Raw genomic sequence first — 15,515 nt, forward strand, 5'->3', positions numbered from 1 at the left:
GGGCCAATGGGAAATTTGGCCAGGACGCCGGGGTTACACCCCTACTCTTTTCAAGAAACGCCATGGGATTTTTAATGACCACAGAGAGTCGGTACCTCGGTTTTACGTCTCATCCGAAGGATGGTGCCTGTTTAAAGTATAGTGTCCGCATCACTATACTGGGGCATTAAGACCCACGTGGACCACAGAGTGAACGTCCCCTGCAGGCCCCACTAACACCTCTTCCAGCAGCAACCTTAGTTTTTCCCAGGAGGTCTCCCATCCAGGTACTGACCAGGCTCACACCTGCTTAGCTTGTGCAGTATGTGCAGTAATACCCCTTTATACTTTATTTATCAATTGAGTCGCAAATACTAATACCAGAATTTGTTTCCATTGCCCAGAGTTTCACATACGTGTATACTAGCCATAAGGCAACAGAGCACATAAACTCATCAAACTACAGGACTTTACTGTACATCACATTGTAAGAACCCAGTGTTTTATCTTTATTTTATGCTGTAATGCACTATACAGATGCAGCCATTCAAAGTGCGCGGTACAGACACGTACCGGAGGTAATTGGCTACGGCGTCGCGCATCGTGACGCAAGTTGACGCGGGGTACCGCGGTACGTGATTGGTTGACCGACAGGGGCACTCGTGGTCCGTTGGTCTCTCGTAGAAAGATTTACAGTAAACGTCTTTACTGTGCCCGTTGTAGATATTGAATTTTACCACTGAAGGGAAATCTTAGTAGCCGAGCATAAAAAGAATAGGAGCATACTGTAACGCATGTGAAGGCCATAAACTATATTAATTTTGGAACATAAACATACAGTCTATGGCTGGTCTTGGTACTTTAAAGAAAAAATACACACCAGTATTCCATTTCTCCCTAAACATTTTAAGCATCGAAGTCTTTAACTAAAGAGATACCAGAGTCAACAAGCATACTTTTAGAATTTGATTAAAAGGGAATATAATATGGAATCGCGTATCTAAAGAACCGGGGTATGCCGCAAAATACCCCACCCATTTTGAATGGCTGCATCTGTATATATATATAACCATACTGCATCCATAAATATGCAGTGTACTTGTGTTAAAGCAGAAGTAGAAACAATTATTTATAGTATGTCTTTAATACTGCATTGTGTGAAACAGCAAATGGAAACTTTCATTAATGAACAACTTTCATTTTGTGCACTGTTACTGTATTAAAAGAAAGGAATCAATGCATCAAAATGCTTTTTTTTGCAAGTGTGCAGACTGAATGTCTGAGTCCCAGCGCATAACTTCCCTGTTTTACATTAATCCTTTTGGGAAAAATTGATTCGTGATCCAATGATTTGCTGCGCGATGCACTTTTCCAGACCACATACCAAAAGTATACTGTGTTATGACTAGAGTTCAATCAAGTACACTGTTAAATGTATAGTTTATTATATTTTATAATTACCATCATGAACTCATCTGCTCTTGTCTACATTAAATGTCATTTGATACTTGAATTTTTCCTAAATCCTATTTAACTCCCTTTTCTACTTCAACAGCATTTATTTACCCTCCTGTGTTGGTATCATCTGTGAACATGACTAATTTAGGAACTGTACTACAATCTCAATGACATAAAGTCAGTGCTCTAAATGATAAACAACAGTGGCCCTAACAGAGATCCCTGTGGTACTCCGCATACAACATTCTCCTCTGCTTGAACAGGCACCCCTTGTCTGTGCGTTTTCTTATACATTAACCAATTCTCAGCCCAAATAAATGCATTAACACGGATGCATCTTTTATAAGGAATCTTATCAGAAACCCTACAAAATTCTAAATATGCCATCAGATATCAGAATGTTTCTTACTGCTGTTATTCATTCAAAAATTTCTAACAAGTGAGATGACGAAGTCCTCCATTTCTAACTCCAAGACATGTAACCCCTAGACTCATCCTGCCATACAGATGATCCCCTAGTTTATGACTAATTGTTTTGTTTCTTTAATCTTGATTATAATAGACATGCTATTCATTTGTCTATGATTACTTCAGTTTTGTCAATTTTCCTGGAAAACACCATGTTCTGTTCTACTGTTCTGGGTTGAAAATTTTCTTAAGCTTTGCTTCCATTTGTATTCTCGGGTTTATGTTTCACTGCTGATCCTGAAAGAATATACTGTATGGGCTGGATTTTTTCAACAGCTTTGAAGATTTGAGGGAGTAGGAGTAATTTTTTATTCCAACTCTTCATTGTGAAAATGTCCCCTTCCCCAACAAACTTGCCATCCCAAGTATTTTGCCGCTATTCAGAGTGGTATATGAACTTGGCTGTGACCTACCAGCTATGCTGTTCTGCAAAGACTATTCATTCTGAATAGATCACTATCTTCTGTACCCCTCAGCCCCCTAATACAAACAGAGTAGCAAGGATGGCTGATCCAAATTTGTCTGTCCTTAAACTAAGCGATCAATAAGGGAGTGCAGAGTTCGGCACATTGAATCATGCTCCATAAGTATAGAGTGTAGTACAGATTAATAATAATAATAATAATTGCTTACACTTATATAGCACTTTTCTGGACACTCCACTCAAAGCGCTTTACGGGTAAAGGGGATCCCCTCCACCACCCACCAATGTGCAGCATCCACCTGGATGATGCGACTGCAGCCATAGTGCGGCAGAACGCTCTCCACACATCAGCTATCAGTGGGGAGGAGAGCAGAGTAATGAAGCCAATTCATAGAAGGGGATTATTAGGAGGCCATGATTGGTAAGGGCCAATGGGAAATTTGGCCAGGATGCCGGGGTTACACCCCTACTCTTTTCGAGAAACGCCCTGGGATTTTTCAGATCTTTCAGTTATTCTGGAACATGCATATACTGTATACATTGCATATAACCACCACAGTCTGCATTAGGCCCTGCTTGACACAAAACGCAAGACCTACCAGATAACGTGTGTTTGTGCTTCCTCCCTTTTGTGCTTAGTGTTCTGACACAGGGATGTTTTCTTTTGAGTTAAGGCTGCCCTTTTCATATGTCAGAGCTCTTGGAAGTAGTCTGAAAAAAAGCTGAAAAGAGACCAACAACAAAAACGTTACTAGAAAACAACAATCCGACTTTCAAGCTACATCAGTGTGCTGCTCTGCGCTGGCTGACACTTTTGCATCTGTTCCATCTCCACAGGGCTCAGCCACTTCATGATCCCAAAATATTAGGGGAAGCTAAACGTGGGGTCATGTGATGCAACTTGGAGGAGAATTTAAAAATCAGCATATTTTTTTCCCCGTGCTTGGTTTTCACTTGAGACTTGAGAAGCATTTGGCTTTTCGCAAAGGCAGAGTGGATCAGATGGCTTCTGTCATTCCCAAAACGTGCCTGTTCGAGAAGACTGAAATCCTCCGAAACAAAGAGCAGGAGTGGGGGGATCTCAAGTGTGTGTGGGGGACATGTCCCTGTGTCTCAACAACAGGCTTCCCAGGAGCCCTGAGCATCCTGAAACACTGCACCTGATTCTCTCAACATGCATGATGGATGAAGAAAAGAAATAAGCAGGATGGTGTTAGTTAATGCACAAGAGCACAGATTTGGCTCAAATTATTGTCTCTGATTATCCCCAACATAAGAGCTCTGTAACGGTAGCACATACAGCAACAGCAAGGTACTTGACCCCAGCTGCTCGTTCAGTTGTTAGAAGCCTGTTTGTTGGTCTGAAGATCTCAACACGTCATTGAACAATCTATTTAAATAATTTATCTGGGAGGAATGGGTTCCAGTTAACCTTTTGAGTAAGCTAGCACAGCCCTTTTCACTTCTTCATTTCCTCAGAATTATTTCTTTGAAAGCAATGGGTACGAGCTACTCTAACAAACCAGAATACATCACGTTCTGAAATGAACCAGGTCACCCAGGACATTGCTACAGTATAGTCAATTAAGACTAGAATAAGACCTGTTGGAACGAGTGCAGCTCTCAGCTTAGGAGTGACAACAGGAGGCTTTTCTATGGGTTTGTGGAACAAACTGCTCCCTCCATGCTGTGATTGGGGAACACTGAAGAATTCTTGGAGGGGCTCCGGGAACATTACACTGTGACCCATCAGATAACAAAGATGAGCCAAACTCTGTTGAAGGATCGCTCCTGTGTTCTGGCTCAAGTGGCTCTGTGACTACCTCAGTAAGATATTGCAGGCTCAAGCCCATGCAATTTAGCGAGAAAGGAGGCTTGGGAGTGAGTTTTTTGCAGGACTACAGTATGTAATTGTTTGAAGAAGCACGTGGCGAGAGAATGAGGGAAAGATGGAGAGACAACGAGATAGGAAGAGGAGTCTGTGTGGTGCGCCCCTCCTGTTGTCACTCACTTTGTTGTGTGAGGCTGTGAGGGACCGAGAGAGGCGAGGGTAGATTTGTGTGCGGGGGTAGGTATTGGGCAGAAGATAAGCAGCTACACTGAGTGCTTCTCATCTGTCTTATCATCCCCGTGCATTTTGTTAGAATAAAAAAGGAGAAAGACGGTGTTAGATTATCCACACTGTCAGAAAAAAAATCAGTCAATTTTAAAAAGGCTCTTATTCATTTATCTCTTTTCCCCTTTCTCACTCTCTCTCCATCTCCCTGCTGTCTAATCCTGCGCTCTCATCTCTCCCTCTTTCCTTATTCACCTGCTTCCCTGTGCCCGATTCCCATCATTTGAAAAAACAAATCAAGAGCCTTTCATTTATTTATGGTGCAGATAAGCCTCATTCAAATGGGTAACAAAATTAATATATAACAAATCACCCCTGTGCCAGTGCTACTTTGGGTGATATACAGTATTTTTGTGTGTGTGAATTTTATTAGTGCAAGCACATTTTTTTCAATAATTGTTTTTTACTTCATTTGCATTTCTCATATAGAAGAACTTTGGTCTCTTTGTTCTCAACCAACATGCCTTTGCAACGTGCCTTTGAATACAGCTCTCGTGCTCTACCTTCCTGAAGACTCTCAGAAAGAGACAGTAGACAGGGTTAATTGTCACCTTCACCCATGCTATTGGCAGGGAAGGCAGGTGTTTGAGTGCAGTTTTCAGGCATATGGTGTGGCATCACAGAATTTCCTGGTCCCTCACCTTCGCACATCTGTGATGTGGATATCTTTGAGCTATTAGCCCTGACATTTAGAATGACTCTTGTAGAATGTCTGTTTTCTCCAGCAGAGTGTATACGGAATAAATTAAAAATGATAGAGACAGAGGTACACATTTAAATGTGAACATTCTGCCCTTTATCAATACAACTATTAACCTCTAGTAAAGTTCAGACACTTTCAAGTTACACAGTAACGCATCAGTCTTCTTTTAATATACAGTAAATCTCCACATCAGAAATTTGAAATGACGTGGCTAACTCCGAGCTGTTTGAATAAGAAAACTTCAAAATCTTGGTCATTCAAGCCATGGTCATTCAGTCTTTTTTGCTTTCTCTGCAAGGTGTTAATAACTGGGCTGAGCTGGAGTATGCTTAAGGAGATTATCTGCAGCTCAGTAAAAGTTATTTCTGTGTACTGCTTTCTGGTATTTGTCTCCACATATATAGCCAGGTACAGTATGTGGTGTTGATTGTGGGATTTGAATCCTTGACTCTGTAAATTGGCACCTGTTTAATCTGTCCCCTGACTTTTCTGTCACAGCACTGAACCTGTGTTATTTATGCTTCCTCTCTGCACAGGGGTTGTGAAGGTAGTCTTTTTGCTCTACAAGAATCTGGGACCGTTCCTGTCCACGGAGAATGCCTCTGTCAAAATGGAACTAGAGCCTGGCTCACCCAACAAGGGCCTGGTGGTCAACTCCCATGTTATCTCAGCTTCCATCAACAAGGAGTCCAGCCGTATCTACCTGACCGAACCCGTCATCTTCACCCTGCAGCATCTCCAGGTACTTCCACTGGCTTTTTAAAGACAGCAAAATAATAACACACAAATTCCAATTTAAAAAAAAAATCACTTGGTTACTCTTCCTGTCCAAACAAGTTGATGTTTAAAATGAGAGCAAAGCTACACTGCTTAGTTAACAACAGGCAGACCTGCTTGTGACCTCTGATCTCAAGGAATTAATTACTATAGCTTGTGGGAAGAATCAGAATATTTTAATTAGAGGAGCAATGCCTTGTTTATTACCAAACTTCACCAGAAGCCATGAACTCCTATTTAAATTCAAGCACACTGTGTAACAAGACTGTGTAATGTTGACCAATATACTATTTCATGACTTACTGAGTAGTATCTCAGGATCAGCAGAAGGCAGTGCAGTTCAAGTAATTGCTATAAATATAAGGGTTTTGTTAAACTCCCTGGCTCATTTTTTCCCATTCAACACATACATTATAGGTGCCTAACAATTCTAATAGGCCCATAATTTCTCCAAGTTCTGGAGATGGTAGTGTCCAAGTATCAGCAGAGTCTAATTTGCTTTCTAAGTGACTGATTGTCCCCAGTACTCCAGATCCCACGAAACAGATGTAAAGAGACTGGATAGGAGAGCATGTTGATGTTTTATTTTTTAGATAACACATTTAGAGTTTTACCTTTTTTTTCCACTGCCCTTGTGAGTCTGCTTCAGTATGCAAATTAAAACTAAATTCTGCAGTTTTTGTTGAACTCCTGTCCTTCTTGCCCTCCTTGTCTCTACAGCTGGAGAACCACTACAGCCCCAACTGCACCTTCTGGAATTACTCAGAGCGCACCATGATGGGCTACTGGTCCTCCCAGGGCTGCCGACTGGTGGAGACCAACAAGACCCACACCACCTGTTCATGCAGCCACCTCACCAACTTCGCCGTGCTCATGGCGCACCACGATCCTGTGGTAGGACTGGCAACACTGGCACAGTCATTCTCACTCACCACTGACTGCAGACACAGTGAGAGAGTTCTTGGGCACCTTGTGAGATACACAAAAGTGAGACAGACACTGACACACATGCACAGAACAAATGTGTACACTCTACATTCCAGAGCATCTCGTGCATTCGTGATAAATCACAGACACAGTAAATCACTTTCACTCTTCATAGTGCAAGACTTCTTGCTGCAAACACACTCATACAACCAGACTTACAGTATGGTCAACCATACTGTGTTCATTTACTCAGTTCACGTGCTGCACTGCTGTGGAGCTTTGGAAATTCTGCAAATTTGTTTTATCAGTGGTTTCAGTTCTTTGATGGCTCTCTTCCTCTCTCCCCATGCCCCTCAGTACCCAGGCCGGATGCATGAGCTAATCCTGTTTGTCATCACCTGGGTGGGCATCGTCATCTCGCTGGTGTGTCTGGCCATCTGCATCTCCACCTTTTGCTTCCTCCGTGGACTGCAGACTGACCGCAACACTATCCACAAGAACCTCTGCATCAACCTGTTCATCGCAGAGCTGCTGTTTCTCATTGGGATCGACAAGACTCAATACGACGTGAGTATGGACAGACTTGCAAATGAGCCTCTATGCAATAAGAATGTTTCACCATTCTTTGTGGGTGCAAGAGAGATACTGTACAGTGTCTTCAGACAACATCAAAAGGCAGTGAAAATGTTCTGAATTTGTTCTGCTGCAAACTCAAATAGAAATACATTTATATTGTATTTAATATAATGCCCAAAGAAGGCTCCACACCCGCAACATTGTGTTTCTTAATGGAATATACCTTTACTTGTTCCTACATTTATATTAGACATTTTTGTTACTGATCTACGCATATATCTATACAATGACAAAGTGGAATGAATGTTTGGGAACTCTGTAAATGTTATTTAAACAAACACTGAAATGTTCTTGATTTGATAAGCATTCACTCCCTTTACTATGACACTGAGCCCAGGTCTAGCATCACTGAGCTTCTAATTTCCTTGTGAGATCACTCTAAAACTAGGCTGGAATCAACCTGTGGTCAGTTGGTTGACATAATTTCAGAAGCAAAGTGCCTGTTAAATAAGGACACTCAGTTGACAATGCATATCAGAAAGTCAACCATGTGTCACGATTGTAGTCCCACCGTACATATGAGCCCAATTGACTTGTTGTAATGGGATCTTTAAAATACACCAAAAATACAGCTGGGGAGTTAAATAAAAATATCAGAGCAATTTATAGTGAGAGCATCATTTTTGTGATGAGACAGTTACAGGAGAAGACACTAGAGAAAGGGAAAAAGCTGTATGTGGCCTTTCTGGACTTGGAGAAGGCATATGACCGTGTGCCCAGAGAGGTGGTGTATTGGTGCTTGAGGAAGAAAGGAGTACCAGAAAGCATGGTGAAGTTAGTTCAAGCAACCTATAGAGATGCAACTACGAAGATGATAACACAACAGGGAGAGACAAAAGAGTTTGAAATCACAGTTGGAGTACACCAAGGATCAGCACTAAGTCCTTTCCTTTTCATAAACATTATTGACACACTGACAGAGGAGGTAAGAACAGAAGTGCCTTGGGAACTCATCTTTGCTGATGATGTGGCACTGATGGCAGACTCAGAAGTAGAACTACAGGAGAAAGTGTTCAAATGGCAGAGGAGTCTGGAAAAGGGTGGACTGAAAATGAATGCAGAAAAATCTGAAATAATGGTAATGGAGAGAAGAGGAGATACTATGACCAATGTTGAGGAGACAAATGGAGGAAAACTGAAACAAGTTGATGACTTTAAATACCTTGGATCAAAACTGGTAAAGGGAGGAGAAACACTGGAGGCAGTAAAACAAACAGTGAAAGCTGGATGGAACAAGTGGAGAGAAATAACTGGAATAATCTGTGACAGGAAAATTCCCAGAAAGTTAAAGTGCAAAATGTACAAGACTGTGATTAGACCTGTACTACTATATGGAGCTGAATGCTTGGCAGTTGGAAAGAGGGAAGAGAACTTGATGAGAAGAACTGAAATGAGGATGTTGAGATGGATTCTGCAGATTTCAATGAAGGATAAGATCAGAAATGAAGAAATCCGTAGACGATGTAGGGTGGTGGATGTGGTTGAGAAAATGCGAGAGGCGAGGTTATGGTGGTATGGACATATCATGAGGAGGGACGTTGAGGAAGTAACAAAGAGGGTAATGGAATTTGAGGTGGAAGGTAACAGAGGAAGAGGCAGGCCTAGAAAGAGATGGATAGATTGTGTGAGAAAAGATATGGAGGTATGTGAAGTGAGTGAGGAAGATGTGCTCGACAGAGACAAATGGAGAAGAGCAACCAAAGCAGCTGACCCCAGGACAGTCTGGGACTAAGGCTGTGAAAAAGAAGAAGAAGAAGAAGAATTTATAGTGAGGGGAAAAAATACAAAACCAAACCAACCTCTTTTTTTAGCTCCTAACCAAACGTCTTCACAAAGTCCATGAATAGTCTATCGAAGCTGATCTGCTAAGTTCTTATCAGCTTAGTATTTACACAGGTATTACTATTTACACAGTCTCCCCTGTGACTCCCCTCAAAACTTCTAAATGCTTAAAACTCACAGGTCAGTTTCACTAAACTCAGTTTGGTTTTCAGTTAATTCTTCTCCCTCTGTGGAGAGCACAAGTGGTCTGTCTTCTGCACCCAGCATTCCACTGACTGAAACAGGAAGTCTCTGCTTCCTTCTTTTCTTTTTTCTGAAACTGGTCAGCTGAATGAGAACAAGCAATTCCCTTGGAGAAGTCTGGGAATGTGGTCCGGATAGGGACCATGTCTCACATAATAAATCAGTTATATTCTGGTGTTTTTGATGACCCTAAAAAAATGAAGATTGTACTGTAGATCCCCCTTAAAATGAGGTAGGAGTATTATCACCCAACTTACAACTGGCAGCCCACAGAAGGTAAGCAGGTGTGAGCCTGGTCAGTACCTGGATGGGAGACCTCCTGGGAAAAAATTGCTGGAAGAGGTGGTAGTGGGGCCAGCAGGGGGTGCTCACCCTGCAGTCCATGTGGGTCCTAATGCCCTAGTATAGTGATGGGGACATTATACTGTAAACAGGTGCCGTCCTTCAGATGAGACGTAAAACCGAGGTCCTGACTATCTGTGGTCATTAAAAATCCCAGGGCATTTCTTGAAAAGAGTACGGGTGTAACCCTGGTGTCCTAGCCAAATTTCCCATTGGCCCTTACTAATCATCGCCTCCTAATTATCCCCCTCTATGAATTGGCTTCATTACTCTGCTCTCCTCCCCACTGATAGCTGATGTGTGGAGAGCGTTCTGCCGCACTATGGCTGCCATCGCATCATCCAGGTGGATGCTGCACATTGGTGGTGGTGTAGGGGAGTCCCCATTACCTGTAAAGCGCTTTGAGTGAAGTGTCCAGAAAAGCGCTATATAAGTGTAAGCAAGTGTATAATTATTTGTTGGCCTGAACAGATCCCTGGTCTCCTTCTCTCTCTTTCAGATTGCCTGTCCCATTTTCGCAGGCCTTCTGCACTTTTTCTTCCTGGCTGCTTTCTCTTGGATGTGCCTGGAAGGAGTGCACCTGTACCTGATGTTGGTGGAGGTCTTTGAGAGCGAGTATTCCCGCAAGAAATACTACTATCTGTGCGGTTACTGCTTCCCTGCTCTGGTGGTGGGCATCTCAGCAGCCATTGACTACCGTAGCTATGGCACCAAGAAAGCGTATGTATCCTCAAACCCCTTTTCCTAACAGGTTCCATGTTCTGACCATTTCCCAAAGTTAACTCCACTTTATATACAGGTATACAGCACACGTCTACAAAAGACACTAATTAAACCAGCAGTGCCCTTTATGTTACTGTACTCTTATGTTAAGTGTACTTCTTACATTTATTGACCTCATTGTAAAGTAACGAAACTTGGTACAATAATGGGAAAGTTAGTGTTCTGGGCTTGTAACCGGTAGACTATGTGTTCAAATCCCAGCTATATTGATATTGTAACCTTGAGTGAGGTACATCTCCTGAATTGCGCCATCATTTACATCCATTTTCTAAACTGCTTTATTCAATATAAGGTCACAGGAGAGCCGCATTCTATCCCAGAAAGCAATGCGCTTAAGGTGGGATACAACCTGAATGGGATCCCAGTCCATCACAGGGCACAAAAAGACACATACAGTCACACCACGGCCAATTTTCCTAGAAGCCAAGTAATTTACCAGCATGTCTTTGGACTGTCGGAAGAAAACTCCCGGAGGAAATCCACACTATAACAGGGAGAACATAAAAAATGCACTGAGATAGCACCCCAGGTCTGTAATTGAACCCAGGGCCACAGTACTGCAAGGCCGCAATGCTAACCACTGTGCAACTGGGCCTCCCTACAGTAAAATACCCAGCTGTATAAATGGTTACTAATGGAAGTTGCTTTGGATTAAAATGACAGTCAAATCAATGAATTGCACATCAAGAGGCTCCTGGTTACCACTGTTTGCATCTGTAATGGGGCTCATGAGAGGAAGGACATGGTACGCAGCTATTTCAGGCTGTGTGTAGGAGTGCATGGTTGTTGCAATATTCTACTACAATACATATACAGTATGTGACACTGTACAGCTAATCACCAAGACATACTGTATGTACACACACATATACTGTATATACTGTACAGCAGGTATAGAAAGCCACCACCCCCTTTCAAAATTTGTACCTTTTGTTGTATGACACTCTGAAAATAAAAACAAATTAAATTAGGCTTGTTCCATTTTTATTTACACACAGTAACCCACATTAGCCAAGTGAAAATAAAATTCTAAAGCAGTCTGAAAATTAATTAAAATTGCAACAGTTAAATACCTTATTTGGATAAGTGAACAACCCCCTTACAATTGCAATTGTAAATTTGCTCAGGTATAACCGATCACCTTACAGATCACACAAGAAACTAATTGGCTCCCACCGGTGATCAACTGTGGTGATTTCGATTAGTTCAGAATATAAGCAGCTGTTTCAAGAAGATTCCACTGCTTGGAAGTGCATTTCAAAGCAAAGAATCTACAGAAAGGTGATTTCAAAAGGACTTCGAGAAAAGTTGTAGAAAGGCACAAGTCAGGAGATGATTGGTAGAGATGTATCCGAACAAACTCAAGCCTGTAATTCAAGCAATATGTACTTCCACCAAATATTAACTCGGGGGGTGTTCTCTTATTCAACCCACTTATTTTACTTTTTTATTTTTATTTTTTCAGACATTTTGCTTTCTTTTTTTACTTGGATGTTGCAAGGTACAATTTGTAAATAAAACTGGAAAAAGTTTGATTTTATTTGTCTTTTTGGGCTTTAGGGCAACAAAAGGTAAACATTTTGAAAGGGGGTGGTGACTTTCTATACTAGCTGTATACAGTACATACTGTACATGACTCATCTGTGGTAAACTACAAATGCAGCTTGTTTATGTGCAAAACACAATGAAATAAATTCACACTAACAGCTTCTGAGCTCTTTCTAAAGCACTACCACCCCCTCCCCACACCTCATCCCTTCTTAATAATGGACATAATAGAGGGTTCTTCATCTGCAGAGAGTAATAGTGATGCAGTGTCTGCCAGTCCAGCTGGCCCAACTAAATGAAAAATGTCAAAAGTCCAGCTGGATCCTGAAGTAACAGCACTGATGTGTACATTTATACAGTGTCCTGTCAGAAATGTTCCAGATTAAATTGGAGGAAAGTGAGCATTAGGATGGTATCATCACAAAGGCAGAGTGCAGTGCCTTGGCATCAGTATTAAGAGCTGAGAATAGCATGTCTTGGTGTCTGTATTAAGGGCAGGATAAGTTGGAGTGCTATATTGTCCATATTAAGATTTGCCTTTTTATCATTATCAAGGGACAGAGAGGAGTGGCAATTTGTCTGTTCTATTTCTTAGATGCTGGCTGCGAGTTGATAACTATTTCATCTGGAGTTTTATTGGACCGGTCTCCTTTGTCATCATGGTGAGTGTCTCTCTCTCCATACGCTGTAGGCACAGCATCTTCATGCCTCTTTACTTATTGTAACTAAAAGTGGATGTGAAGGCCAGTACATGTGCAGTATGTGTGCCTTACAGACTGGGAGGTGACCAAACAATATTTTTCAGTTGCTCACCTAAAATGATTAACATGGCTTGGCGTTGTCTTCCGTACAGCAGCTTTAAAAAATGAGTTACATATAATGGCACAACAACTATTAACACATTTGCGGGTCACAACCTAAGCATTTTATGGTTAGAGACTTTGCTGAGTCTTTTGACATTAGCCTTCTACTCTGACCACCCCCTTCTTGATCCCAAGCTAAGAATGAACTGGGTTAGCTGCAGCCAAAAAATCAGATCAAGAGTTGATTACGGAGTGACCTGACCCTAGTCCACATTCGGATCCATTTTGTTGGTATTATACATATGGAGATAGACACCACTTATTTACATGATGCTATTGTAATTCCAGCACAGTAGAGACCTGGGGCATTGTAAGTTATGTACGACTCAACATTCACATTCTGTATGAAATCATTAGCTACCCTGTTTTTTTTTGTATTGTAGCAATGTTGTTTCACATTTAATAAAAAAAATGTTATAAAAGCACTTTACCATCATGTTAAACTTTCCCTAGATTTTCTCAACATTGTGAAAGGTTTTGATGACACTAAACACCTTGTACACCTGTTGTTTCCTAAGATGTAGATATGAGTTATGTACTGTACTTAATGATTAATAAATAAGGTTTCAGTATGTGAACTTTCTTGTCTGTTTGTGTAAATCCACCTTCTCTCCTTAATGAATCTGGGTAACCTTTGCCCTTTGCCCCCTGCAGCTGAACCTGGTGTTCCTGATGATCACGCTGCACAAGATGATCCGCAACACCTCCGCCCTCAAACCTGACTCCAGTCGTCTGGACAACATCAAGTGAGTCCCATCTTGAAATACGTCTCTTGCTATTTTCTAGGTCTGCTTCAATACCCTGACTGCTTCAGTGATCCACAGGGAAAGAAATCCACCGACAATAAACATGCAGTACAGTATGTCTTGTGCCAACGGCTGTGCATCACTAATCTACTTCCCCTCCTTATTTCCTTCCAAAAAGTCTTTGAACCGTAATTTGTTTATTACTGTACATGTTTCACATTGTGAGCCCCTACAGCACAAGCAGCAGAGCTGAGGCAGTGGATGGAGGAGAGAAGTAAGAGCACAGGCTCAGAGTTTTCTGCAGAAGTCAAATTTGGTCCAGGTGTCCACAGCTGAACCAGACACTTCTACAGTCCACCCTGTGCCAAATGGAGGTGTTTACCACCTGGGTTTCTCTGAAGCCACATATACATTATTTGTCTATAACTTTTTTAAACTTTAACTATGGTACTACGCACTTTTCTGCTTATATCTTTGGACACATATGGGATGAGAGCAGTTATCTACAGTAGGTCATTATTTACGCTGAGGGATTTGATAACCAGCTCTTATTGGTTTCCACACTAACCCTTCTCTGCATTTCATATTTTAGCATTCTGATCCCTTGTGTCAGTCTTTTGTATGTACAGTACCTCACTGAACAACCGCTAGCAGGTTCTGGCAGTTAAAAACTCTGTGTTGTTTTCCTCATGCACCTAATTCGTATGCCAAGGGCATCTTGGGAAATTTAGTTTGACAGCAATTTTAGAAGGACAAGTCTCTTTTTAATTTTAAAGCAAAGAAGCTTTTATAGAGCCCAGGTTGCTGGATATAAATAAATGTATACAAATAAATAACCTACACATAATATACCGTATGTGTATTATAAAATATACTTAAAGGGGCAATACATAAGCATGGATTTAAATGCTGCTGCCTTGCAGGATCTTGGATTCAATTCTGGATTGGAACACTTTCTGCTGGGAGGCTACATGTTCTTGTCATGTTTATGGAGTTTTTCTGTAGGTACTCCTTCTTTTCCTTTTTCTTACCAAAGACTGGGTCAGTTGGTGTCTCTAAGTTGTCACTGCCTGCCTGTATGTAAGGGCACCAGATTTCCCACCTCCCCCACTGATTACTCATTCATCTTTCACAAATGGCTATTCTGACAAAGCAAAAAGCCAGACATCAATGTCTGGGGTGTCTTCTGCATGAAGGCCCAGTGATCTGTGATCTGTTCAGGGATGCAGACATATCGGTATATTGCACTGCAGGAGAAGGGAGAATAATTTTTCCTCTTCATCCTCTCTGCACATGGTATTTCTAAATCTTTGAAAATGAATGCTCTTTTTAAGAAAGGAGTGCTCAGAAATAATGTTTTACATAATTTACTGGAGAATTAGAAATAAGTTGTAGCTGCCTTTCTTTTGCAAATCTGACTGTTGTCTTGTCATTTCCAAGCCAGCATAGTATGTTTGTGATTGAGTGAAAGACCACTTTGATTGATAAGAAATTTTTAGAACAGTAACATACTGAAAACTGACTCTTCCCCAGCCGAAGCCAAGCTGCAGGGTTCTTTTCTTGGTGCCGAACAAAGGTTGAGGCAAACCGATCTCTCTCCCTGACCTCTGGTGGCTCCTGTGCAGTCTCCTGTCTTCTGAGTCTCACATAATTAGACAATTAGAAGCACAGATAGGCCTCTCCAGGCTGGCAAGGGTGGGTGTGTGGCAGGATTCCTCAG

At 41.6% G+C, this 15,515-nt stretch overlaps 1 protein-coding gene across 8 annotated transcripts in view; it reads left to right on the forward strand.

Moving 5' to 3' along the window:
• The window catches only part of adgrl1a (adhesion G protein-coupled receptor L1a), a 310,848-nt gene that overhangs the window by 251,611 nt on the left and 43,722 nt on the right, over window positions 1-15,515 (forward strand). For all 8 annotated transcript variants that reach the window (XM_088603734.1, XM_088603728.1, XM_088603730.1 and 5 more), the window contains 6 exons: window positions 5,685-5,890; window positions 6,646-6,819; window positions 7,210-7,419; window positions 10,355-10,575; window positions 12,782-12,848; window positions 13,704-13,795. In XM_088603734.1, coding sequence (XP_088459860.1) covers window positions 5,685-5,890; window positions 6,646-6,819; window positions 7,210-7,419; window positions 10,355-10,575; window positions 12,782-12,848; window positions 13,704-13,795 — 970 coding nt within the window. The remainder of the gene's footprint in view (window positions 1-5,684; window positions 5,891-6,645; window positions 6,820-7,209; window positions 7,420-10,354; window positions 10,576-12,781; window positions 12,849-13,703; window positions 13,796-15,515) is intronic.

This window comes from Lepisosteus platostomus, chromosome 13 (assembly GCF_059453375.1).
Source record: "Lepisosteus platostomus isolate fLepPlt1 chromosome 13, fLepPlt1.hap1, whole genome shotgun sequence".
In the NCBI taxonomy this organism is placed as follows: Eukaryota; Metazoa; Chordata; class Actinopteri; order Semionotiformes; family Lepisosteidae; genus Lepisosteus; species Lepisosteus platostomus.